The 24,655-nt window shown below is 38.7% G+C and overlaps 1 protein-coding gene across 12 annotated transcripts; it reads left to right on the plus strand.

Moving 5' to 3' along the window:
* The first annotated feature begins 972 nt into the window (after positions 1 to 972).
* IRF7 (interferon regulatory factor 7) lies at positions 973 to 24,410 on the plus strand. 12 transcript variants are annotated; one of them, XR_009621463.2, is made up of 15 exons: positions 986 to 1,085; positions 1,916 to 1,972; positions 2,545 to 2,603; positions 3,089 to 3,329; positions 5,480 to 5,591; positions 7,607 to 7,772; positions 9,744 to 9,939; positions 14,761 to 14,852; positions 15,701 to 15,785; positions 17,055 to 17,210; positions 17,894 to 18,130; positions 19,552 to 19,764; positions 20,189 to 20,560; positions 22,263 to 22,784; positions 23,802 to 24,410. XR_009621463.2 is itself a non-coding variant. In XM_060687749.2 (15 exons), exons 5-15 carry the CDS (start codon positions 5,569 to 5,571, stop codon positions 23,958 to 23,960), a joined length of 1,818 nt encoding a protein of 605 aa, XP_060543732.2. In that variant the 5' UTR covers positions 986 to 1,085; positions 1,916 to 1,972; positions 2,545 to 2,603; positions 3,089 to 3,329; positions 5,480 to 5,568; the 3' UTR covers positions 23,961 to 24,410. The 12 variants fall into 12 exon arrangements, 8 of the variants coding, with proteins under 8 accessions (XP_034272688.2, XP_060543732.2, XP_060543734.2 ...); XM_060687749.2 differs by having other exon boundaries at positions 22,263 to 22,381; XM_060687751.2 differs by having other exon boundaries at positions 19,555 to 19,764; positions 22,263 to 22,381.
* Positions 24,411 to 24,655: the final 245 nt, after the last annotated feature.

A 24,655-nucleotide genomic window follows, 5' to 3' on the forward strand; every position in this document is an offset into this window, starting at 1 on the left:
ATTTGAAATCCTTTCTGCATTAAATCCATAAGCATTCCAGTTTTCTACAGATCTTGATTGTCTCAACATAGTTCCTATCACTCTCTGGACATCCTGACTCAATACGATAGAGGTTGTACAGGTAGCCCACGACTTACGACCACCACTGAGCCCCAAATTTCTATTGTTAAGCAAGACATTTGTTAAGGGAGTTTTGCCCCATTTTACAATCTTTCTTACAATGGTTGTTAAGTGAATCACCGCAGTTGTTAGGAACAAGTTGTTAAGCGAATCTAGCTTCCCCATTGACTTTGCTTGTCAGTCTCAAAAAGGTAATCGTGTGACCCCAGGACACCGCAATCATCGTAAAGGTGAACCAGTTGTCAAGCATCTGAATGCTGATCATGTGACCATGGGGATGCTGTAAGGGATATAAGTGTGAAAAACGATCACAAGTCACTTTTTTTAGTGTCCTCACTTTGAACGGTCACTAAACGAACTGTTGTAAGTGGAAAGACGACCTGTAATCTAACACAGTTGCAGGGCACTGGTCTGGGGAAGGTCAAACACCTGGAAAGCCTCTAACTTTCTCTTCTTATGCACACAGTTTTAAAAAAAGCAATTCTAACTGCAGTTTCGCTTCCCGGAAAAAAAATATGCATATACTTCTTTTCCAGAGGAAACCCAGCTGGCGAATGAAAGCTTAGCTTCTTGGAAAGCCGAGGGCGATCATTTAGCGGGGTCACCCTAGACAGGGCGTGAGCACTCAAGATGGGAAAGGAAACTTAAAGTTTCACGGAGGTCACGTGGTTTACAGGAACACCACAGACCAGCGCCGAAGGCGAGCCCGACTTTCTCCTCGCGACTGCGCAGTGCCTCTTGGCAGCGATGGAGGCGAGCGAAAGACATGCTTCCCCCCGCCCTCGCCCGCCCGCCCGCCAGGAGACTGCCCATTCGGAGGTGGTTCTCGCTGATTGGCTGTCATTGGCCAATGAACTTGCCCTCCGATTCGTACTATAAACCTCATGCAGCGGGCTGGAGTTTGTTTGTTATTTCTGCATTCTCCTCTGTTGCGACATAGAAGATCTCCGCTAGTGGAAAGAAAGGTAATGATTTGTCCTTTTTATGCAGTGGCTTTAACTCGTAGAAGGGAGCGGATTAGCTGAGCCGTAGATGCTTCCACGCAGATGAGGAAGGAAAAAAAAAAACCCAAACCACTTTCTTCTTCTAGGCGGCTATTTTCACCTTTTCTGTGTCTTGCCGGAGCAAGAAGTTTTGCGGCTGCTTTTCTGATAACGGCGTCCAATTGTGACATTTTTTAAATTTTAATTTAAATTATTTATTTTTTTAAGTTTCCTGAAAATGCATTTACAAATATGAGCCGAAAAGAGTACAACGCGGAGGCAACATCTTTGTGCACCTGATCCAACACGCCCCCTTCCCCCCCCCCACACCATCCCCGGTCGCAGGTGTAGAGATTTGACCGGTCTGTAGTCAGGAAGTACTGGGTGCGATTTGCTCGTCGGTGGTTCCAGGAGCAATGGTTACTCAGTAGATTCATAATCATAATCATAAGTTTATTTGTCAAGCATATATAACAGGTAACAGTATAAACATAATTTGAATACATGAAAAGTGTAAGTAAAAAGGAATATTAGGACAGGGACGGTAGGCACGCTGCTGCACTTATGCACACCCCTTACAGACCTCTTAGGAATGGGGTGAGGTCAACAGTAGACAGTTTAAAGTTAAAGTTTTGGGGGTTTGGGAAAGAAACTACAGAATCAGGTAGTGCATTCCAGGCATTGACCACTCTGTTACTGAAGTCATATTTTCTGCAATCGAGTTTGGAACGGTTTACCTTGAGTTTGTATCTATTATTTGCTGGTGCATTGTTGTGGTTGAAGCTGAAGTAGTCATTTTCCCCTGTTTGCAGTTCCCTCAGCACCTGGGAAGAATTTAGATGCAAGTGGTGATAGCAAAGGACTATATGGTGAGAGAGATATCCTGCAGTATATTGCTTTATATAGTTCTGCAGATTGTATGCAACAAAAATTCTTGCTTGCTGGTAGGAGACCTGCTTAATGTTATCTCTTAATGTGCATATGAATGGGGTATTAAGCAAGTTAGCAACCAGTATAGGGGGGGAGACAGAATTTTGGAGCCTTTCTTTGCTGCTAAATTTATTTTCAGTAGCATTTGAGCTGATGGAAAGCTATCTCTGTGTGCTACTAAACACTTGTGTCTGTAACTTTCAATTGGTTGTTTCAATTGTTGCCATATGATGCACTGCAAGGGTGCATCATAGGGCAACAGTTTTTGAATTGACATACTTCAGATGGGCTAACTACAGATGGCGTAATTTACAGAATGCATCCAAAATCCAGGACCTATGACTACTGTGGGGTTAAAATTTGGCAGTTGTGGCCACTTCATTGCTGTTGCAGCCAGCTGTGATCATATGATTGTCATTTCCAATGCTCTCTACCAGGAAATCGGTGAGGAAGTTACTCCTGCTCTCACTGCTCTTTTGCTTGCCAGTAATCATTCTGTTTCTCTATTTAGGTAAGGAAATACTTTTGAAACGGTAATCCAACAGGGCACAGATTGTCTAGGAGCACGAGGTAAAATTTTCTGCTTTCATTGTCAACCTTTTATCTCTTTCTGTAGTTTTGGGTGTTGAGGGAAGGAGATGATGAAATATGATGACATCATGCAAATGAGGTTATGTATTATATGACTCTGTATGGTGGGTTGGGCTGAGGGAGAATGTGATGGGCCCAAAGTCACCCAGCCAGTTTTGTATGTTCAGGGATGGACTAGGACTCACAGTCCCCTGGCTTCAAGCACCGTGTGTGTTTTGGCATCATTATAATATAGAATAGAATTAATTGAATTGAATTGAATTCTTTATTGGCCAAGTGTGATTGGACACACAAGGAATTTGTCTTTGGTGCATATGCTCTCAGTGTACATAAAAAGACAAGATACTTATGCTGGAGATGATGTCTGTATTCACTGTTTTGACAAGTGTAGCACAGATTGATAAAAAAAAAAAAAGATCGGTGGTTTCCTAATTTTATTTTTCTCCCCTTCCCCTAAACATCAGCAGTTGGAAGATGATCACTCTCCTTAGCAGATAACAGCATAGGAAGGGAGAGAGGAATAAGCAGATTGTGACAGATGGATAGACCTGTAGCTGCAAAACCTGTTCCCAACTTTATACAAGTATTTTGTATGGCTAAGTTCAAAGGAGCCCAACTAGCTGCTGACCACTTCTGTGGGGTACACAGTGCAAACCTCTGCTGACTTCCTGGTCAGCTTAGCTTTTGATCCCCACCAAGTCACAGGTGAGTGATACAACAACTCTGATCTGGACTAGAAGGGGTGGCAGGTGAAGCAGAACTGTTTGTTCTTCAAAATTTCTTTCAGATTTTCTGTAACACACAATTAAGGTTTTTCAAAAGTGTACCCCTTGTATATCACACCTGTGATGGTGAAGTTTCCTTAACTAACTGTGACAGCCCTTAAGTGCCACACAATTGTCTTAGTGCAAAAGACCTGCTGTTGTCATTTTCAAGTGCACAATATAACCAGCTGAACATTAGTGCACACATTTGTTGTGGAATACAGTAAAATGATAAAGTAGGTGTGGGTAATGATTTAGAAATATTGTGAGGAGTTGCAAAATCTTTTTATTAATAGCTCTTGTGGGTCTGTTACATAAAGATTAAAAACATCTTTTCACTATGGGCTTCTATCATACCAAACAGGAATTTTCATCTGAGGCAAGTTTTGTTCATTCATTGCTTTCAATATTTATATTCTTCCCTCCTGCAGTTCCTTTGAAATCAACTTTCAGTTTGAGAAAATCAAACTTGCAATATAATCAAAACAGTCAACATCTAAAAATAGTGTGAAATTGTCCTAATTAACATTTCACAGTTTAAAGGGCAGAGATTTTTTTGATGAGATGTTTGAATCCTTATCACGTACTATCCCCACCTCCCCACCTCAGAAAATCTGAAAGAGAACACCCAGCAACTATTATTTTGGTGGTCAGGCAGATCTATTCAACTAAAGGGACACATGTTTTGGCTGATGTGCCCTTAAGTACAGCAAAATATCTCAGTTTTTGAAAAGTATTTGAAGCATGTATTGATATACATTGTGTGGGGTGGGAATATTTGGGCTCAGGGATGATAATCATTTGAGGTTTAAAGGATGGAATATGTTAGACTCAAAATGGCAGAATGGTTGGAGAAGGTAGGAATTGTCACCACTACTGGCAAGGACGGCGAGTTTAATTTCCCTATTCCATCTGGAGCAGGTGCATAGTGACTTTTCTTCAGGGAGTGTGGCCCAAGCTATGGTGTACTTGTTGAAATTGAGCACTTTCTGGGAGGAATGTGATAACTGAAGGAGTTCAATCTGCCATAGTAATAAGTTCACTGAGCTAACTATTACAGTATGATATATGCCTGGTTTTATTTATCTATCCAATGAATATGGCTGCCGTATCTCCATTCTGGGCACTCTGGGCAGTGAACAAAATGAAAACAGAAATTCATTAAAAGCCAAAACCCAATTAAAGGTGCATCAGGGTGCATCAAGGCTCGATAAAAGCACAAAACCACCACAGGAGGATTATTATATAGTGGTATCAGGAGCTATCTCATGACAATTTATTTCACGTACATGTGCACCAATGGGGAGAATGCTTAGAGTGCTCTATTTACATGAGATTAGAGGGATGTAAACCCAGAAACAATCTTTCTCTGGGAAAAGCCCAATTTTGTAGCATCTTGCCTTTACAGCTAAACATTGCAATCTCTTCTTGGTATTTCATATTGCTTAGTTATTAATTAATCGTTATTGCTAATTAATCGATTGATTTTGCAGTTTTGTTGGCTTATTTTGAATGGGTTACCATCCTAGGGATGTGGTGGCTCAGTTGCTAAGATGCTGAGCTTGTCGATCAAAAGGTCGGCAGTTCAGCGGTTCGAATCCCTAGTGCCGCATAACAGGGTAAGCTCCCGTTACTTGTCCCAGCCTCTGCCAACCTAGCAGTTTGAAAGCACGTAAAAAATGCAAGTAGAAAAATAGGGAGCACCATTGGTGGGAAGGTAACAGTGTTCTGTGCGCCTTTGGCATTTAGTCATGCCAGCCACATGACCCTGGAGACATCTTCGGACAGCACTGGCTCTTCAGCTTTGAAACAGAGATGAGCACCACCCCCCAGAGTCGGGAACGACTAGCACATATGTGTGAGAGAAACTTTACCTTTACCTACCATGATAATATGACAAACATTTATTGCTGAATTCTGGTCTGAAATGATTGACTTCTGTATTTCTAAAACTGCCAAGAATATTATAAAAGTTTAGAACGTGATATGGGAGCTGAATTTGAAGCCTACTTGGCTATGAAGACATGTAATAAAAGTTCATAAGCCTGTAATTAACATGGGTTACATCATCTGGTTGTTGTTTTGGAACAGGTTCTCCTTGGAGGGTTCTTCCATTAATCCATAAGTTATTCAGTATAAGAAATAGAAACTTATTTCATATTACACGTGACAGCTACACAATGGCAACACCAGCAAATAAGGGGTGAGTGCTTCTGAGCTAAAATTGTAAAACAACAATAATAAAAATGTATGTGTCTGCAGAGGAAAAGTAGGCTTGGGTATCCTTTTATTCATACACTTTGCTTTTCAGCTAGTGAATAGTATGATAAATCTGATAATGAAGCCAAGTGCTTCTCTTTTCTGCAAATAAGAGCTTTTGACCTAAATTACATTGAGAGGGAGGGGGGGAAAGCAGCAAAGGAAGAAGAGATTGGGACTTCTTTATTCAAGCATTTGGAAGTAAATTCAATAGCATTTTCTTCCCTGTAAATCTGCTTAGAATTCCAATGTTGCACATCAAGCCCTATAAATAAAATAACAAAAAACAAAATAATAGTTTTTACAATTCTATGCTGACTTTACGATGCTGGCAGAAAATGAACACAATATACCATAAACTTGTGACCCAGCTTAATACTTCAGCATAGCATCTAATACACTCTGATATTTTGCATTTACACTCCTGGGTTGGTTGCAACTCACATTACTTGTGCTGGGATGTATATTTAATATTTTGCCCTCCCCCTACAGATACAGTTGATTGTGTCTGTTCTATTTTAGATGAATTGGAGAGTCATACACATTATTACAACCTTGGCTAACCCAGTACTTTCCATTTATATTCGACTACAGTTTCCACTGACTTCCCACTGAAATAATGGTGTTACTTTTCTGTCAGGTAGTTAGTGGGTGTTGCAATCTAGTAATGACACTAGATTGGGGAAGACTGTATAATTGCAAGTAGCTTGTGTCACTACAATCTCCATACAGCACCTTGTGCTTCTGTGTAGCAGCTGGAAATGTTGGGTTTCAGATCAAAAAGAGGACTAAACAAAGAATTATACTGTAAAGGGCGGGGGATTTACAACAGCCATAATTCTGCACTGATGTAATAGTGTAGTATAAGTTACTTATTAATCATTAGTGTAGTAAAGTTACTTACTAATCATTAGGAAGACACTGAGTTACTGCCCGTGTTATTTCTGAAGGAGTTACTCATATAAAAATAATTATTTTCCATCTATCTAAATCTCATTTCATTGCTGGGTATGTATTATAGCTCTATAGCTATTTGGCTTTGAAGGGGAGAAAGTGATTATATATAATGGATACAACACCCCCTTAAATCAAATATATCTCTCCTTAGGATAGTAGAGTATCAGCCAGACTACCTCAGGAAAAAACACAGGTTCTTCCTAATTGTTGACAGTTGCTCAGCGAACATCCCTCTCACAATTGCACAACTCTATTGTGTCAAATTAATTATTTATTGTTCTTTTGTCTGCAAATTCACTCTCTTACTGCAGTCAAGCAATAGTTAAATGTTCCAGAACAGGCAAATTAACGTCCACAAGGTAAACAAGTTCAAGTACAAGTTCAAAATAAGCACAACATATAAAAACTATTGCCTGCCATGTTTCTCTGTTGACAGTTTTTAACCTCGGATTAAGGATCAAGTGAAGGTAGCAGAACTCAGCTGATCCTGAAAAAGTTTAACAAAAGTAGGCCTGTTTAGTACTGTATGTGAATGGGAAAACACCAGGAAAGTCCAGACTAGATAAGGAAGTTGAAAAACATTCCAGAGTAGTGACAAACCATATTTGAATTGTTACCAAGAGAAGAAGGGATGTTGTCTGTTGCATCATCACATGTTGATTTGAGGGAGAAAAAGTACTAAATTAGACACAGTTACTATACTGTGTATTATGACTCAGATTCACCTAAAATGGAAAGGAATGATCCAATCAGGCTATACCATAAAAAAAAATGCATTTTTGTAAAGTTCAGGGAAGAAAGATTTGATTCTGGCTTCTTTATTTGAAAATTCTATTATGAAAACTGCACTTCTTTTTCTTAATCAGAGGTTTTATTATTTTGTCTGAAGTCTGCAATGAGAGATTTTGGAGATAATCCTGCCTGTGGACTTAGTCATTTTTCTTGTGGTTGAGTCTGGGCTATAATTTTCAATGATTAAAGTTCTTCTATTTGTTCACTCAGGAATCCGAAAAAAGTTGGGTTTTTTGATTGGTTGATTGAACAGATCAACAGTGGAAGATACAAGGGTTTGTTGGACTGGACAGACGAGAACCATACAACTTTTCGTATCCGTTGGAAGCATAATTCAAAGAAGAATCTTGTGGCACATGATAATGAGATTTTCAGGGTATGAACATTTTCTGTTCAAAATGATTATATGTATGTGTTTGCCCTGCCAAACGACGTATTATTTTCTGTAACCATTGCAAGCTTCTAATATTTTAAGTAGATCATGATGTAAGCTTTCGCAGATTAGGCCTACTCCTTGATGCTGAAACAAACTAACAGCAGTTTTTCTGAAAGCTTGAAGAATCCATTTTACTCCATATCCCTAGAATGGGTAGCAACTCATGGTTCTATTTATGTGACAGATTACTTTAAAAACTTTTAGATGCATGTAGATAATGTTATGGATTCCAAAGGTTTTTTTGTGAGAAACCTGACCTGGAAATTAAGGGAAATTTCTGTTGGAAGCTAGAATAAAAAGGGAGCTTTTTATTACACAATTTTAAGATTGTGGGCAGGGATGAAATGCTCCCGGATCGGGCTGGATTGCCCAGTCCGGTAGCAATCTTGGCCAGTGGTTCAGCGATCCGGTAGCGATGGTGGAGCAAGGCTCCGCCCACCCGCCCAGGTGTCATTACTTCCTGGTTTTAACCAGGAAGTAATGTGTTTTTTTACCTTCTGCACACGCGCAAAACCACCTGCGCGTGATGTGCGCACACGAGCAAAGCGAGCACGTGCACAGCGTGTGCACTTCCGAACCAGTAAGGAAGGTAAGTAGATTTCACCCTTGGTTATAGGGGATCCTAAAGTGACACTTCCATTGTAGGTCGCTCTTCCAGATTTTCCATTGTTGCTGCATATTTCTTCCTTTTTATTTTTGATAAAGAAGAAAGGGTAGTAATAGTAATATCTGATAGTTTAATGAAAACCATCTCTGAGTAAAAAAGTATTTTAATCTTTGTTTTCATTGTAATTATATTCAGAAACTGCCCATAAGGAAACACCTTATTTATAATGGGTGGAGATCGGCATTAGTGGAAACTTTGCTCCCATTCTGAGTAGCAGATATCTCTCTCAGTGTATGTGATTACTTTTATTTAAATGAAGTTTTATTAAGGTTATTATAACATAAAATACAGTGCAAATAAAGATTAAAAACTAGAGAGTGCCGGATAAAAAAGAAAAGAGAGCCTGATTTCCATTTCTTTTCAACACAGTAAAATATTAATACATTAATAAACCTCAACTTTTTACATTACCTATAATTATTACAAGCCAGTTCTATAACTACAGTTATTAAATGTTCAAACCAAGTTCTAATTTCAGGTTTTCTTGTTTCAAACATAAAAATCAGAATTAAGAGCCCAATAAAAACGAACCAAATAAAAATTTCCTCCTCACCCATTTTTCCTCTGTTGTAAGATATGATATATATTTCTGTTTATGGTGGATTTGATTTAAATCAAGTCAATTTAAATCATGATTTAAATCACTAGTAAAAATCACTTGGTTTAAATCAACTCGATTTAAATCATAATTTTTAAAGAGCAACTATCATCTCTGTCCCACAGCGGCTCCTCCTCTGACCCTCTGTTGACTCACCAACAGTCCCAATATTGCAGAATATATAGTCTCATGCTATATAACTAAACTTCATTTCATGCTGAATAAACTAAATTGTTAATGTATCTTAAATAGAAAACTATCTTTAGATAGATTTTTACTCCAAAAGCATTTTATTAAAATAAATTTGATAAAAATAAAAAATCAAATTTAAATTTAAAAAAATCAAATTTAAATAAACCCAATTTTTTTAAAAAAATTAAATCCGATTTTTTTTTTTTAATCATCAATTTTTATCCATCCTGCATGAAAAACTACACAATGAAATATCTCTCGTTGCCTGTTCAGTACACCTTTACATTTTATCAAGTTTTGGGGTATTTGCTTTTTTATTAGATTCTGATTACCCTATTCCTGATTAATTGGATCAGGAATTGGACACAGTGGGGTCTGACTTTTTATTGAATGGAGAAGTATCTTTTGTGTTTACATTTCAATCTCTTTATGTTTTGTGTTTTCATATGAAAAGGCATGGGCTATCTATAGCAAGAAATATAATGAAGATAAATCAGCTCCTAGTAAATGGAAAATCAACTTCCGCTGTGCCATGAACAGTACAAAGAGATTTGAGGAACTGGTGTCAAATGAACCTGACTTTCACAAATACAGAATCATCCCCCTAAAACCAAAAACTGAATCAACAGCTAATCCCTCTTCTGGTACAAGTAAGAGTTCTTGTTTTATATTTTTAGCCTAGAGATAGAGAGGGATGTAATTTCCTATGAATAAGAAATAATGAGAAAAGTCTGAAGTTTTGAAAGGATATCATTTAAAAATAAATGGCGTATATCCATTCAGGTAATCCTCGACTTACGACAATAATTGAGCATACCCATTTCGGTTGTAAGGTGGGAGGACGTTAATTGAAACTCGTTAAGTGAAAGAGCCCTCGTCTGGATCACCCCAATGCACATGTTAAATAATATAGGGGTGGATGCAGGGGTTGTTAAATACGCATGGGTGCCTCGGATGCTTGCCCAGGGCCTCCCCCACCTCCTGAGATACCCCCATGCTCTGCTTCCTTTCCTTGGGGTTCCCACAGCCATCTCCACCCCTCACAATCCCTTGCTTACCTTCCAGAGATCTGGAGAATTCAGTATTTTTTTTTTGAAATTTTTATTTTATTTTATACATAAACAAACATTTAATACATCAGTCATTCCTTCCATGTGACATCTTGGTGTTTTCTCCATGACTTTGTCTTTTTGTTGTTTCTTCTGTCTTCATTTTCTTCATTAATCTATTACAACATTTCTCCAAAAATACCATATTCTAATTATGCCATTTTCTTACATAACTATTATTTTGCTCATCTATATCTCCGTGGTGAAATGCTCCCATTCGGACCGGATCGCCCGATCCGGTAGTGATGGCGGTGGGTGGTTCAGAGCAAAAATCCCTGCGGGCCCCCCCATGCCCAGCTGAGCCGTGCAATCATCAGAGGCTGGTTTTTTTACTTTTAAAAGCATTTTTTCTACAATCTCTTCGGCCGAAAAAATGCTTTTAAAAGTAAAAAAAAAAAAAAAGCCTCTGATGATCGCGCGGCTCAGCTGGAATTGTCAGAGGCTTTTAAAAGCATTTTTTCTGAAGAGGCTGAAGAAGTTGTAGAAAAAAAAATGCCTTTAAAAGCCTCTGGCGATCCCAGCTGAGTTGCCTGATTGTCAGAGGCTTCTAAAAGCATTTTTTTCTGCAACCTCTTAAGATTGTAGAAAAAATGCTTTTAAAAGTTAAAAAAAAACAAACTTGGCCACGCCCACCCAGTCACATTACCACCACCACCACCACCACCAAGCCATGCCCACAGAACCGGTAGTAACAAATTTTAGATTTCACCCCTGCTATATCTCTTTTCTAATCAATGGTAAAATTGATCCCATATCTTAAAATATTCTGAATCCTCTCTTTAATTATCAAAGTTAATCTATTCATTTCTGTACAGTCTAAATTTTTTTTAATTACTTCTCCTTCCAGAGGTATTTTCTCTGCTTTCCAGTTTTGTGCAAACACAATTGCAGCTGTTATTACATGTATAACCAAATAAATATTTTCTTTACTAATTTTCTCTGGGAGGATACCCAATAGGAACAGCTCCGGTTTTAAATCAATATGTTGTTGTGTCATTTCTTCTAACCATGTCTTAATTTTATTCCAATAGTTTTTAGCTTCTGGGCATGTCCACCACATATAATAATAAGATCCTGGTAACTGGTGACATTTCCAACATTTAGTTAATTTATCTTTAAACATTTTTGCCAGTTTTTCAGGAGGCATATGCCATCTATAAAACATTTTATATTGATTTTCTTTATATGCAGTGGACATTATTAATTTGTAGTTCCTTTCCCATAACTGTTGCCACTTATCTAGATCAATTGAATATCCAAAATCCTTTGCCCAAGCTATCATTGTTTCCTTTACTTGTTATTCCTCTAGCTCAATGCCAAGCAAAAAATTATAATTTTTTAAAAAATTTTTTACTTTGTCCTCTGTTCCTATGAGTATCCTATCCAACTCTTGTCTTTTCTAAATAAAAACCATATAGTTTAGCATCTTTTTCATATCTTGTTTACATATACATATACCAATCCATCTCAATCCCCTGTTCTTCCAGTTCTCGTTTCCCCTTCAATTCCCCCTTATCTGTTAATAACACCTTGTATCTAACAATATTTCTGAAATTAAAAATATTTGGATGTATTAAAGCTTCCATTGTTGATAAACATATTGGTATTTTCACATAATATTTGTCTCTAACCTTCTCCCATATCAATAGCAATGTGTTTCTTATATAATGTCTATGAAAGTATGTATGTATCTTACTTCTACCATACCATAAAAATGCATGCCATCCCAATTGTAAATCATGTCCTTCCGAAGTTAATAATCTTATATTTCTTAATTCAACCTATTCCTTCATCCAAGTCAATGCTGCTGCCTGGTAATATAATTCCCAATTCGGCAGTCCAAATCCTCCACGTAGTCTCGTATCTTGTAACATTTATATGCTTATTCTTGCTTTTTTCCCTTGCCATATAAATTTCCTTATTATCTTATTAAGATGTTGAAAATATGTCTTTTCAATTTTTATCGGTACTGTCTGAAATAAAAATAATAGTCTTGGCAATACGTTCATCTTTGTTATTACAATCTTTCCCATAAATGACAGTTGAAGGTTTTTCCATTTCTCCAAGTCTTTCTCAATTTGTTCTTTTAATTTATAATAGTTATCCTCTTTTATCGCTGCACATCTCGACGTTAAGTATACTCCTAAATATTTAACTTTTTTCGCAACTTGTATATCTAATTTCTCTTTTATCTCTCTTCTTTGTTTTTCTGTAATATTTTTCACCAATATTTTCATTTTTTCTTTGTTTATTTTTAGGCCAGACAACTTTCCATAACTCTCTATTTGTTCTAATAATGTGGGGCCCGTTATTTCAGGTTCTTCTAAAATGAATACTAAGTCATCGGCAAAAGCTTACAATTTATACTCTTCTTTTTTCATTTTCATCCCTTTTATCTCTTCATTTCGCCTAATATTTCTAGTTAAAACTTCTAAAGAATTCAGGATTATGGTCCATTCTTACTGGGCCTGTAGAGCAGATGTTTGCAAACTGACCTTGGCAAAGCAGCATTTCCCCCACCTTCTGCCTTTCTGCATGTCCTCTTTAACTCAAAATAGGATAATGAGCCACAGTTTGTGCTTCACAGTTTCTGTATTTCCTGGTGAAAAAAGTTAAAAGGAAGGGGGAGAAACAGGAGCATGGTACAGGGAGATGGTGAACAAGGAAGGGTTAAGTGTTAAAAGGGCAATGCAGAGGGAGGGAGAAGAGCAGCTTTGCCTTCCAGGTCAGGTTTCAAAGATGGGCCCAGTAAGAATTATTTTTTATTTTATTTTATTTATTTGTTGAGTAGGTATTAGATAATATACATAAGTATAAGTACGAATTGAATACATAAAATGAATACAATTAAAGGGACATTAGGACAGAGACGGTAGGCATACTGGTGCTCTTATGCACGCCCCTTATAGACCTCTTAGGAATGGGGTGAGGTCAACAGTAGCCAGTCTAAGGTTAAAATTTTGGGGGTTTGGGGATGAAACCACAGAGTCAGGTAGTGCATTCCAGGCATTGACCACTCTGTTGCTGAAGTCGTATTTCCTGCAATCAAGTTTGGAGCGGTTCACTTTAAGTTTGTATCTATTGTGTGCTTGTGTATTGTGGTTTAAGCTGAAGTAGTCATTGACAGATAGGACATTGTAGCAGATGATTTTATGAGCTATGCTTAGGTCATACCGAAAGCAGAGTAGTTCTAAATTTTCTAAGCCCAAAATTTCAAGTCTGGTAGCATAAGGTATTTTGTTGCGAGCAGAGGAGTGGAGGACTCTTCTTGTGAAATATTTTAATAATAATAATTAATTGTCCATAATACTGAATTCTGAAGATCTCTGGAAGGTAAACGTGTGAGGGGGTGTAACCGGGGGGTGGGGGGCACGGGGAAGCAGGCCCAATGCCTTTGGGACTCAGCAAGGCAAGGATGGGGGAGGAGAGGTAGGTGAGCATGCTGCAGTGTCTCTACAAAATTAGAAGCCACCCAGTCATTCGTAAGTGCTAACGATCTGATAATTTTTGTAAAATTCTTATTTTCGAATCATGGTCGTACATGGCTTTTGGGGGGTTTATTGTAACTTTGAATAGTCACTAAATGATCTGTTGTACCTTGAGGATTACCTGTATTATTCCAAGCTAACTTTGCCAAGCCTTATCTTTGGGAATTTAGTTGTGATAATAATGTCTGTATACATCACAGACCAGCAACTGCATCTTAAAGTACTTTGAATTTCTAGAACCCTTTCATATATGAAAATTTGCAGTGGTACAGCATTGGATTTTTGAACAAGGATTCCCAATTAGGCAATGTGCAATAAGTACATTTCCGTTTAGTAAATGTGAATTAAGATGGTATGATAGGGACTGGAATGAAGCAAGAGAGTAAACCAACTTCATAGCTTGCTTTTCTTTGTCACACAAAGATTCCTCTTGCCCCAGTGATGGGAGCTGTGATGTGTCAGGATTGTGGAACTCAAATAAATGAGCTTGGAGGTGATCCTCCTGAGGGGGAGTATGGCGTTTTCAAATATGCATAGTAATGTGCAATTTGGATATCAGCTTTTAAAAACCAAGCTTAAACAATTAGCATATTGGCAGAATAGTTCTGCTGATGTGAATCCAACTGCAGGAGAGAAATTACAATTGTACAACATGCTTTCTTGACTCAAAAAACAGTAACAAATTACCCAAACTGAATAAAAGTCAGAGATAGAAGCCCAATCTATTACTAGTACATAGACTGCTAGGTGGTATTACTCGTGACTCAGTATAGCTTATGCTGGAGAAGCAAGTATTTGAATTTAATTCTTAACAAGTAAAACAAATTTCTAAATATCTCAATAACAATATTTTTGCTGTTATCCCCCTTTTAAGGTAATGGGAGTGACAATGAAGCTGAAGCATTGCATTTCAGTCCATACAGTGAAGAATGTCCAGCTCTGCACCAATCTACACAGCTACACCAGGTACAGATCTATAGCACTTGCTGCAATAACTGGACTTGAAAAGGCAAAGGAGTCACTGAAAACACTGAAAAGTTTTGGAATTAGTCAACACTGATAGTGAATTATATGGAAAAATCACTGAATGAATTCATAACTGTCAGAGTGTGCACAGCGTGACTGCTATTTTGAGACAACCCAGGAGCAAAATACAGGATACAGAGGTTTCACAAACAGTGGTTTATCTGCAGGTTATATACAGTATGCATACATATGCTAAGCAAGGCCAGGCAATCAATCAATCTTCAACTATAACAGGAAGCATACATGGAGAGAAAATACATGGAGATAGAACATGAGGAGAGAGATACACGAGGAGTATGATACATGAGGAGAGAGAATGACGCCCTCTAATGGCCTCCCTTATATAGGCAGCTTCTTAAAAGGCAATAACCCTACTGACTCATCCTCAGTCTTAAAGGGTCTGTTCAGCTTTAAATCTTCATTTTCAAGGAGGACCTATACTGCTTTTGCTCTCCCTTTTACTTTGTTCATGGGAGAAAATACATAGCCGTTTCCTGCCTAGTAGAAGTGAACGATCTGATTCATATAGATTTAAATGGGAGATATGAACTACATACTTTTAAGTCTGTGGCTTTTACAGCAATGACTCTTGGATCCTTCCTGCATAATATGCATATAAGACATTTGGAAGGCCTGAGGTAGCTTTTGTGCTGCTTTAAATTGAGAGTGAATGGATTACTGAAAAATGTGCCAATGTCATGGGGTAAGCTTTAAGTAGTACTATTAAGAATATAATCAACATATAATTGATCAGCATATAATGAACATTTTCACATGGTATTTTTCAGTATTCACAACAAAACATTTCATCTGGTTCACAGCTGGAAATTGATGCTGCTTTTCAAACTTTGACACTGGAAAATGGAATGCTAGGTAAAGTTGTTGGTGCTCATTTATTGCTATAAAAGTTGGTTGGGGTAGAGGCTTAGATTGTCTTACTAGGCTGGGATGAAACATGTTTGATAATGACAAGTATAAATGTGCCTGTTTTCACTACCATGCTTCAACTGGAACCACAGTTGCAGGTGACTTTATGCCTATGAAATGGTAAAACCATATCCCATTTTTTTAATTATTAAAACTTAGAGCAGTTTTTAAAATTAGGAATTTGGGCTGCCAATTGTGTCTAATAATGCCTATTGCTGCATGACTGAATTATTGGTGTGTAAATGAAAGGGAGAGTGGAATTTGTAGTATACTTTTTAGGTTTAATCTATTGTCATACTGAACACTATTTGGCCAAGATGAGAACCTGATTAATGTACTTTATTCATAACTCCAGAAGAGGCTATATCGGTCCAGCTACATTGGATCATTTGTTAGCAAAAGTTTTTGAGAAAGGGTATAGATGCAGCTGCAAAGTAATCTTGGACAGAACAAATTTAGATAAAATCCCCTTTTGGGTCAGATTTCAGATTCAGGGTTGTAGGACTGAAGCTGCACTGATCACTCTGGTGGTTGATTTTTATTTGCACCTGGATGGCCCGAATGCATCCCTCCTAGTCCCATTTAGTTTCTTAGAAGCATTCATTACCATGAATTATGGTGTTCTTTTGAGCCCCCTGCAATGTGTGGGAATTGAGGGCATTATTCTGCACCAGTGTTACTTCCTACCCAGTTTCAGGTTTAATCAGCTGTAAGGGGGGTGATCAATTGAGTTCCTGGATGCTTGTCCACAGGGGATCCATAGGATTCACATATCTCCCTTATATTTTTTAAAATATGTACATGAAACACCTGGCTAAGGTCCTTTTATTTGGAGTAAGCAGATATTATGCTGATAATATCCCGTTATGTATCTCCACCCAGGGCCAGGCAGGAGATACAGGAGATCTCCTACCCAATGTCTAGAGACAATCAGGGACTGATTGGGATGAAGTGCTCTGACCCTGGGCTTCTTCTACCCAAATGCATAATTGATCATGCTTATTTTCCATTGGCTTCCCCTTTGTTAATGCCCACATGCACATAGTTAACAACTATTGCAATTCAATGGTGTAGATTGCAGAGATTCTCTGAGAAACTGAATAATGGATGTTGAATTTTACATTTAATGTTGATCAAGTCAGGAGGCTAAGTGAGTTTATCCCATACATGCCATTGAAAAAATCTTGTTAAGGATGGATAATAATGTGTGTATAGGTTCTGCAGTGCCAAATGAGAATGCAGCAGGCAGTTTTTGCCAGACCAATGATGATACACTCCAGTGGATTATTCAGCAGTCCCAACTGAATCTGACTGAAATGCAGCATGTCTCATGGGCCCCAACAGTACCTACAGATTCCAGTAATCATATTGGTAAGTCTAAACATGGACTTTAAACAACGAATCACAAAATTATGGAAGTGGAAGGGATCTTGGGATTTATTTAGTCCATCTTCCTGCTTAGTACAGGATGCAGTAGAGTATTTCTGACAGGTGTCTCTCCAGCCTCTGGAGTTTGGATGAAGACCTGTTGTGCAGGAGAACTCATCCAGTCATGTAGCAACCTATTCTAGTGGCTGACAGTTCAGTTAGGAAATTCCTCCTGATATTTAGCTTGAACCACATTTCTTCTAATTTTACCTGTTAGTTCTAGTCCAACACTCTGCAACAACAGAAAATAAGTCCTGCCTCTTCCATATATTAATCTTTAGATGTCGAAGACTTGTATCATATTTTTCCTGTATAGTAAACACTCCCATGTCCTTTAATAATTCCTGTTTGTTTACTCACTCGCTGAAATGTTTCTTGGGCCAATCATTTAAACTCTTGAGTTCTGGGCTGTCTTTTTGACTCCATTAAATTAGGCATGTAATGCCTTTATGCTAAGTTTGTATCCAAAAGAAACAAAAGGAGTCTTATGGAGAAGACCAGTGGCTGGAAAACGTATATTTAGAGGGGCTACCTACAAAGCTCTTTTTATCATCTTTTTTCCTATCTTATAAAGGTTGTAGATTCTTTCTGCTGATTACCTTGTTTTATTTTTCTAAATACACCAGGAAATACTATTTTGTATGAGCAAACAACTTCCTGTGAAGCCTCTCAGGTCACCCAAAATGGCTGCTTACCCATAGGGAATGGAGTAGTGGTTGAACCTGTGGCAAGTAACTGTTACCAAGAAGGACTCCACTGGCTACCTGCAAACCCAACAAATGAGATTTCCCAGTCAACTGTTGCTTTTCCAGTATCGCATGTTCAACAAAACTTTCCTGGTGCAAATCAATTTAATCAGTTGGGTGAGTAAAGTATTCTGCAGCGTACTTAGATGAATTCAGCCCAAATGGAGGCCAAAACTTTCCTTAAATTGCATCACTGTAGTGGCTTAAATTCCTATTGACACTATCAAAAGTTAGTTCCCCTCTTCCTAATTCCATTTTTTAATTATTTTTTTTTAATTTTGATTTATATGCCGCCCTTCTCCGGAGACTCAGGGCGGCTTACAGTGCGTTAAGCAATAGCCTTCATACTTTTGTATATTTATACAAAGTCAGCTTATTGCCCCCACAAACTGGGTCCTCGTTTAACCTACCTTAGAAAGGATGGAAGGCTGAGTCAACCTTGAGCCTTGGAGAGATTCGAACCAGCAGTAAATTGCAGGCAGCTGTGTTAATAACAGGGTGCTTTAAACCACTGTAGTACTAAAGCTCTTGGTTTTGCCCAGACTTTGCAAACTAATCGCTTGTTAAGCAGAAAGTGGGAGCTTACTTGGCTGTTTTCTGATTCCCCATTAAACACTTCATACTTGGAGAGGAAACTTATCCTTCTTGGGGAACCAGGAAACTAGTAAGAGAAAAATACAAACAAAGGGCAGCAGAGGAACATTGTTAGTGAATTCTTCAATAAGGCAATACAGAGAATGGCCGTTGTCACTGGAGACACAGAGAAATGTGTTCAAAATGTGATAAGGATAAGGCAATATCACACAATTTTCTCTTATTTTATTCATTAAGACCAAAGTAAGTGGTTTGGCTAAACCAAGCCTTATAAGGATTTACAAGTCGTTTCACTTTTCACCAGCTTCATGACTTCTTTGTATTCTGAGCAGGCATTTTCCCACCTCTTGATTTGATAGCTTGATATGGTCAAAGATAAAACTACCAAACATTTGCATTTATTGCCAAAACCATTGTAGGCAAATCTGTATACAATATGATATATTCCTAACATATATGTGTTTATAATGTGTGTATTTCCCTTACCCCAGCCCCTGGATCTTCTTACCTATTGACCACTATGGATCTGTTTACATTATACTGGTTGGACTTCAAACACTTCAGCCAGTCTTCTATCAGTCTTGCCCAATGATTTATAAATTCTAATTAGAGTCACTTGCACAGTCCATCTTAGATTTATCAGCCAACATTGTACTGGATTAAAAATGAACAGTACACAGTCCATATGCATCAGCTGCTAGAGGTATCTAACCCATGTTGCCATTGTAGGACTTTTAACTTCCAGCCAATGCCTCAATTGTTTAGCTTCCTTTCCTCCAAACTCTCTCTGATCTTGACATGCCTCCCTGGTATTCCCCCAATAAAATAAAGGTTTTTGTGTTCTTTGAGCAAGAAGTAGACACATGTAAAAATGGCTCCATGGCTAAAATATAATACTTGTGACTTTTGATTTGAGAATAATTGTTCTTTCTCCTCCGTCTTAGAAGAAGCTGTCTGCGATACTAGCTGTTTCGTTGATAACATTTATCTGAATGAAGACCCTCAGGATAATGGAATGAGAAATATTGAAATGAGGAATGACTATCCACTTATAGCAAACCAGGAAGTTATGATGGAACAGAGTGTATTTGTACCTTCAGCTACTCTCCCAACAGATGAACCAGCCATCAATAATGTTCCTTCTCAGGACCTTCTAGGTCAGTGGCCCCCAACGTTTTGGGCACCAGGGACCTGTTCGGTGGAGTGAGGTTTTTCCACGGACTGGAGGGGTGTGGTTTTGTGTGCTGCCTACATCGTGGAGGGGGCTTTGCTTGTTTGTATGGCCAGGTTTTTGGCATGCCACGGACTGGTACAGGTCCACGGAACAGGGGTTGGGGATTCCTGCTCTAGGTTAGTGAAAGAATTTTCTGTGGGCTCATGAAGGCAACTAATAAAAATATCTGAGCAGCAATAGCTAACAAAAAATATACCTTTTAATTGGAAAGTAGGGAGTAGTTCCTTCCCAGACTCCTTTTTCTGTCGTCTTTGTTTTCTGCTAACGCTTAGCCAGCATGCAACTCTTTGCAGACAAAAGGATACTGAGTCTGCTTTTACTACACTGTGTTCTCTTGTCTCTTGCAGAAACTGCCACATTTAACATAAAGGTCTCTATCTACTATCATAACAAGATGCAGTACGAAGCAGAAGTAAACAGCTGCATGTTCACCTACAACCAGGAGAACTGCCACCAACCACACAATGCACAGGTCATACGGTTTCCAAATCCAGAAGTGCTGACGGATCAGAAGCGAGTTCAGCATACCTTGACTGTCTTAAATGCTGCAAGTTTATTATTATATCAGAAAAACGGGAGGATCTGGGCCAAGCGACTTGGCATGTGTAAGGTCTTCCATGCATTCTCCAAGGAGCTGGACAATCCTCAGGACCCTCCTTGTAAATTACTGCAAAGGAATGTTGAAACTGAAATCTTCAACTATGAACAGTTCTATCGAGGTGAGGATCTAGAAATGAGGCAATGAGTCTTATTTATTGAAAGCGCTGTGTGCAGCCTTGAGTGTTCAGATCAGACACTGTGACATCTGGGTTGAAATAATTAAAAGGTAATTGCAGGCAACCCTCTTACAGCCATTTGTTTAATGATTGAAGTTACAGTGGCACTGAAAAAATTATCTTACAACTGGTTCTTGAATTTATGACTTGCAACATGTCACAAAATTTGGGCGCTTGGCAACTGACAGTTGCAGCATCCTGGGGCCACATGATTGCTATTGGTGACCTTCCCTGGGGGCTTCCAAGTCAAAGGGCAAAGTTAGATTTGCCTAGTGATTGCAGCAAAAAAGTTTGGAAAATCTCACTGTTAACAATTGCATTGCTTAGTGACAGAAATTCCAGTCCCGTTTGTGCTTTTAAATCAAGGACTAATTGTGAAATCTTTCCCTGCCATCTTCTGTTTAATATTGTTACAGCTATGCTATCACTGTTTTTAAGTCCTTAAAAACTGTTGTATTATAAGACTTAGTGAAGGCCTCTAAGGATAGAAGCCAAAAGTGCCATACAGCTTCTTCTCAAGGACTGCACTGGCTTGCATTTTCAGGCAAGAACTGAAGTTATAATAGCAGCAGGAGGGAGATGATTGGAAGAAGCTTTACTCCAGTGATCATGATGCAGCTGGACTCAGGCAGGGGCAGCAAAAGTGCAGCTATGCAAAAATACTCAACGTAGTTTGGCAAAAGCTCTTCAGGATTTCGTTCAGGCATTTTTTTTTCATGCCTAATTTGTAGATCAGGGGTGTCAAACTTGATTTCATTAAAGGCTGCATCAGGGTTGTGTTTGACCTCAGGGGGCTGGGGTGGAGGTGGCCAGAGTGGGTCTAGCAAACTCAACGTCACTCATATCGGGGGCACCTGTGGCGGCCCGAGCACTTTGCCAGTGAAAATGGGGCCCCGAGCTCCATTTTCGGCTGCAACAGCCTCCTGCAACTCTCTGCCAGTGAAAATGGAGCTTGGGAGGGCCATCCACAAATCTCCCAAGCTCTGTTTTCGCTGGCATAGGTACCACGGGCAAAGTCCTTCGCTGTTTCCAGCGTGGTCCCACGGGCCAGATCTAAGCACCCCATGGGCTGGATCTGGGCTCCAGGTTTTGAGTTTTACACTCCTGTTGTAGATGACAGCAATTGAACTTGGGAATTTTATATGAAATGTACTTGGTCTGACCCTAATTATCATCTTATAGTTCAAGAAAATGGATGTCTTTTAGGCATTCTAAATAAAAGGTATCTGGCTTCATGCAACATGCTAAAGTATAATGAATTGGCTGGTTTTGGCTTAAACAATGCCTTTAAGTTGATATTTGCATAGCTGTTATCCATTGGTATACAGGTATTATATGGGGAAACTGTTTCTTTGCATTCTTTCCTGTTCTGCTAATAGTTTGTTTATATCTGGGAGAAAGGCTTGAATTATGGATTGGGCCAGGAGATTTTATGGTGGCATCTTGAGAGAGAGGTCAGAAGGTCCCAATAACCTGTAATCACTTTCTGGAAGGCTTGGTTAATGGGTTAGTGATGATCAATCGATTCTAGGTTTCTTCTTACTGACACAAAATAACCTTAGATTTTATTGTATTTATTTGCCCTGTTTTTCTGTTTATGAATCCATCTATTGGCTTAAATAGCTATGACTTTTCTCTTTAATAGAACTAGTCGAGTTCCGTGATGGTCAAAGACGCTCGTCTCCTGACTATACCATTTATCTGTGCTTTGGACAGCGGTTTACTGCTGCCAAACCCAAGAAGTCCAAACTGATCTTGGTGGAGGTAAGGATATCGGTGTCAGGAAACTTACTGAAGATTGTTCAAGGTGATTTCAAAGGGATCACAGTAGTGGACTTCAGTCTGTTGCCACCCCAGCATGATTTCCTCCTGATGCCTGGATAGAAGGAAAGCATAGCCAAGTGGTTGTGTGGATGAGCCCTAAGAACTAAAACTGTGCAGCATTTGAGACTGTGTCTCCAAAAGCTGTTTTGGAGGGTGCAAGATCACAAATACAATCCCTTCCAGACCAGATTTCTTCAGCCAGAAAGTTCAGCTTCATTCAGATCTGAGCTTGCTACAGCTGCATGTCTGGATTTGAACATCAAGCCTTACAGACTATAGAGTATGGCACAGTTACCTTCCAGTTGGATTTGCAAGATTGCTCCAGGGGCAGAAGGTATACCAGGTAAAGAAGGGAAATCTTGCCATGAGGGTTTCAGTTCCTCAGATGTCAAATAGAAATAAATCAGTGTCAGTAACGCAACATATTAAAATGTCAGGTTGTCTGTATTTTCAGGTGACTCTCAATTTTCATACATCAAACCTCACTCTCTCTCCTGTTCCTGTTTTTTTTTCCTAAAAATCCTTTGAATAGGGAGCCCTTTGAAATCTTTCCTCCGGTGTGTTCTTTGTTGATACAGCAGGACCAGTTACATATAACCTGGGTTTCTCTAAAGCCACTGGATTCTGCTTAGGAAAATAAAGCTAGTCCCTTAATCCCTTTATTCCTTTCCACAAGTTTCTGCCCTCTGCAAGGTCTCAATTACTGGGTGGATGCCAGCTTGTTTAGCCCATATTGGAAGGTCAAAGCTGCTGCTACCCTGTGAATATTTCTGCCCCTTCACAGCAATAAGCCACCTTGAGCATCTTCATCTATAGAGTGGCATTTGCAGAGCAGGAATGTGCTCCTTGGTCTCTTTCTTAATTCCTGCCACCTTACAGGACTAGATAAGAACATTTAGGCCTTGCTGCCGGAGTGAGTGGGAGATACAACCTAAGTAAGGATACCTTCCCTGTTCTTCCAATCACGCTTGCTGATGAACATTTTTTGTTCAGTTGTGCATCACTCATTTCTGTATTTGTCCTTCGTGGAAGGAGAGATTACTCAACTTTATTTGTGTACTCATTCATTCTGGAGCATGTAAACTGTTGTCTTGCATTCTTGGACTCTCCATTCTTTCTCCTTAATCCCAGAATATCTAACGTTAATCTGTAGCTAATTGGGAAAAGTGACCTCTTTTTTTCTTTTTCTGAGCCCATTTTTAAGCAGGAAAGCCACGTCAGTGAAACCATTTCAATTTTCTTTTTGCAATTCTCCTAGACTAGAGAGTCGGTCTCATCCCTAATCACCTTTTTTTTTTTTTTTGTGAAATGTATCTTTGCACAAGCTAATAATGTTTATTGTCTTCTGTGTATCTTACAGCTGGTTCCAAATTTTTGTAAACATTGGCATGAATTCGTGCAGAGGGAAGGCTTCTCATCCCTGAACAGCGAAAGTGTGAGCCTCCAAATCTCCAACAGCCTCTTTGATATGATAGAACAGCTTTCTTCTATAATCATGCAGACTGAGGCAGCATATTGAGTGCTTTGTTTTGTGTGCCAATTAGTAGGTTTTGCAGAGGGTGAGGCTGGTTCTCTCCATTTGTTTCACAGGCAGAAGTACTATAATCTCCGGATTGCATCTCAGCGTTGTATTAGGGCAGATGATCTCCTAATTGGACTACTATTTATTGAGATAATCACACCCCGGGGATACAGATACTCTGCCCTCTGAAATTCTTTCCAAGAACTTATTGGAATATATATCTTGCTATGTGGCTTTATGACAAGGATTCTTCTCTGCCGGGAATAATCGTGGCACAAAGTTGAGGAAATTCTTTCCAAGAACATATTTTCATGTGATAAGAATTTCCAGAAACTGCAGGGATGAATTTAGATTCTGGAATGCACTTTTATCGCCTATGTTTTGTAGGGAAAAAACATTAAATATATGTTCTAACCTGAAACTCAGCTGATACTTCCTTTCTCCAAACAAGACTATTCCCAAATGCTATGTGACAGGGCTAGAAGCAAGGTTTTGTATTTTCAGTCCTAAAAAGAAAGAAACTTACAAAGGACTTCTGTTCCTATGTAGGAATTGAGAACTGTCCACACAGATGGTGCAGTTTTAAAATATTTGGGAAATTAAAAAAAAAAAAAAAACTTTGGGCAAGGCAAACAACTTAATCAATAAACTGTTTTTAAGTATATCAAATTCCTTAGAAGTGGAAACATTGA

This window comes from Pantherophis guttatus, chromosome 1 (genome assembly GCF_059756535.1).
Source record: "Pantherophis guttatus breed Tessera chromosome 1, ASM5975653v1, whole genome shotgun sequence".
Taxonomy (NCBI): Eukaryota; Metazoa; Chordata; class Lepidosauria; order Squamata; family Colubridae; genus Pantherophis; species Pantherophis guttatus.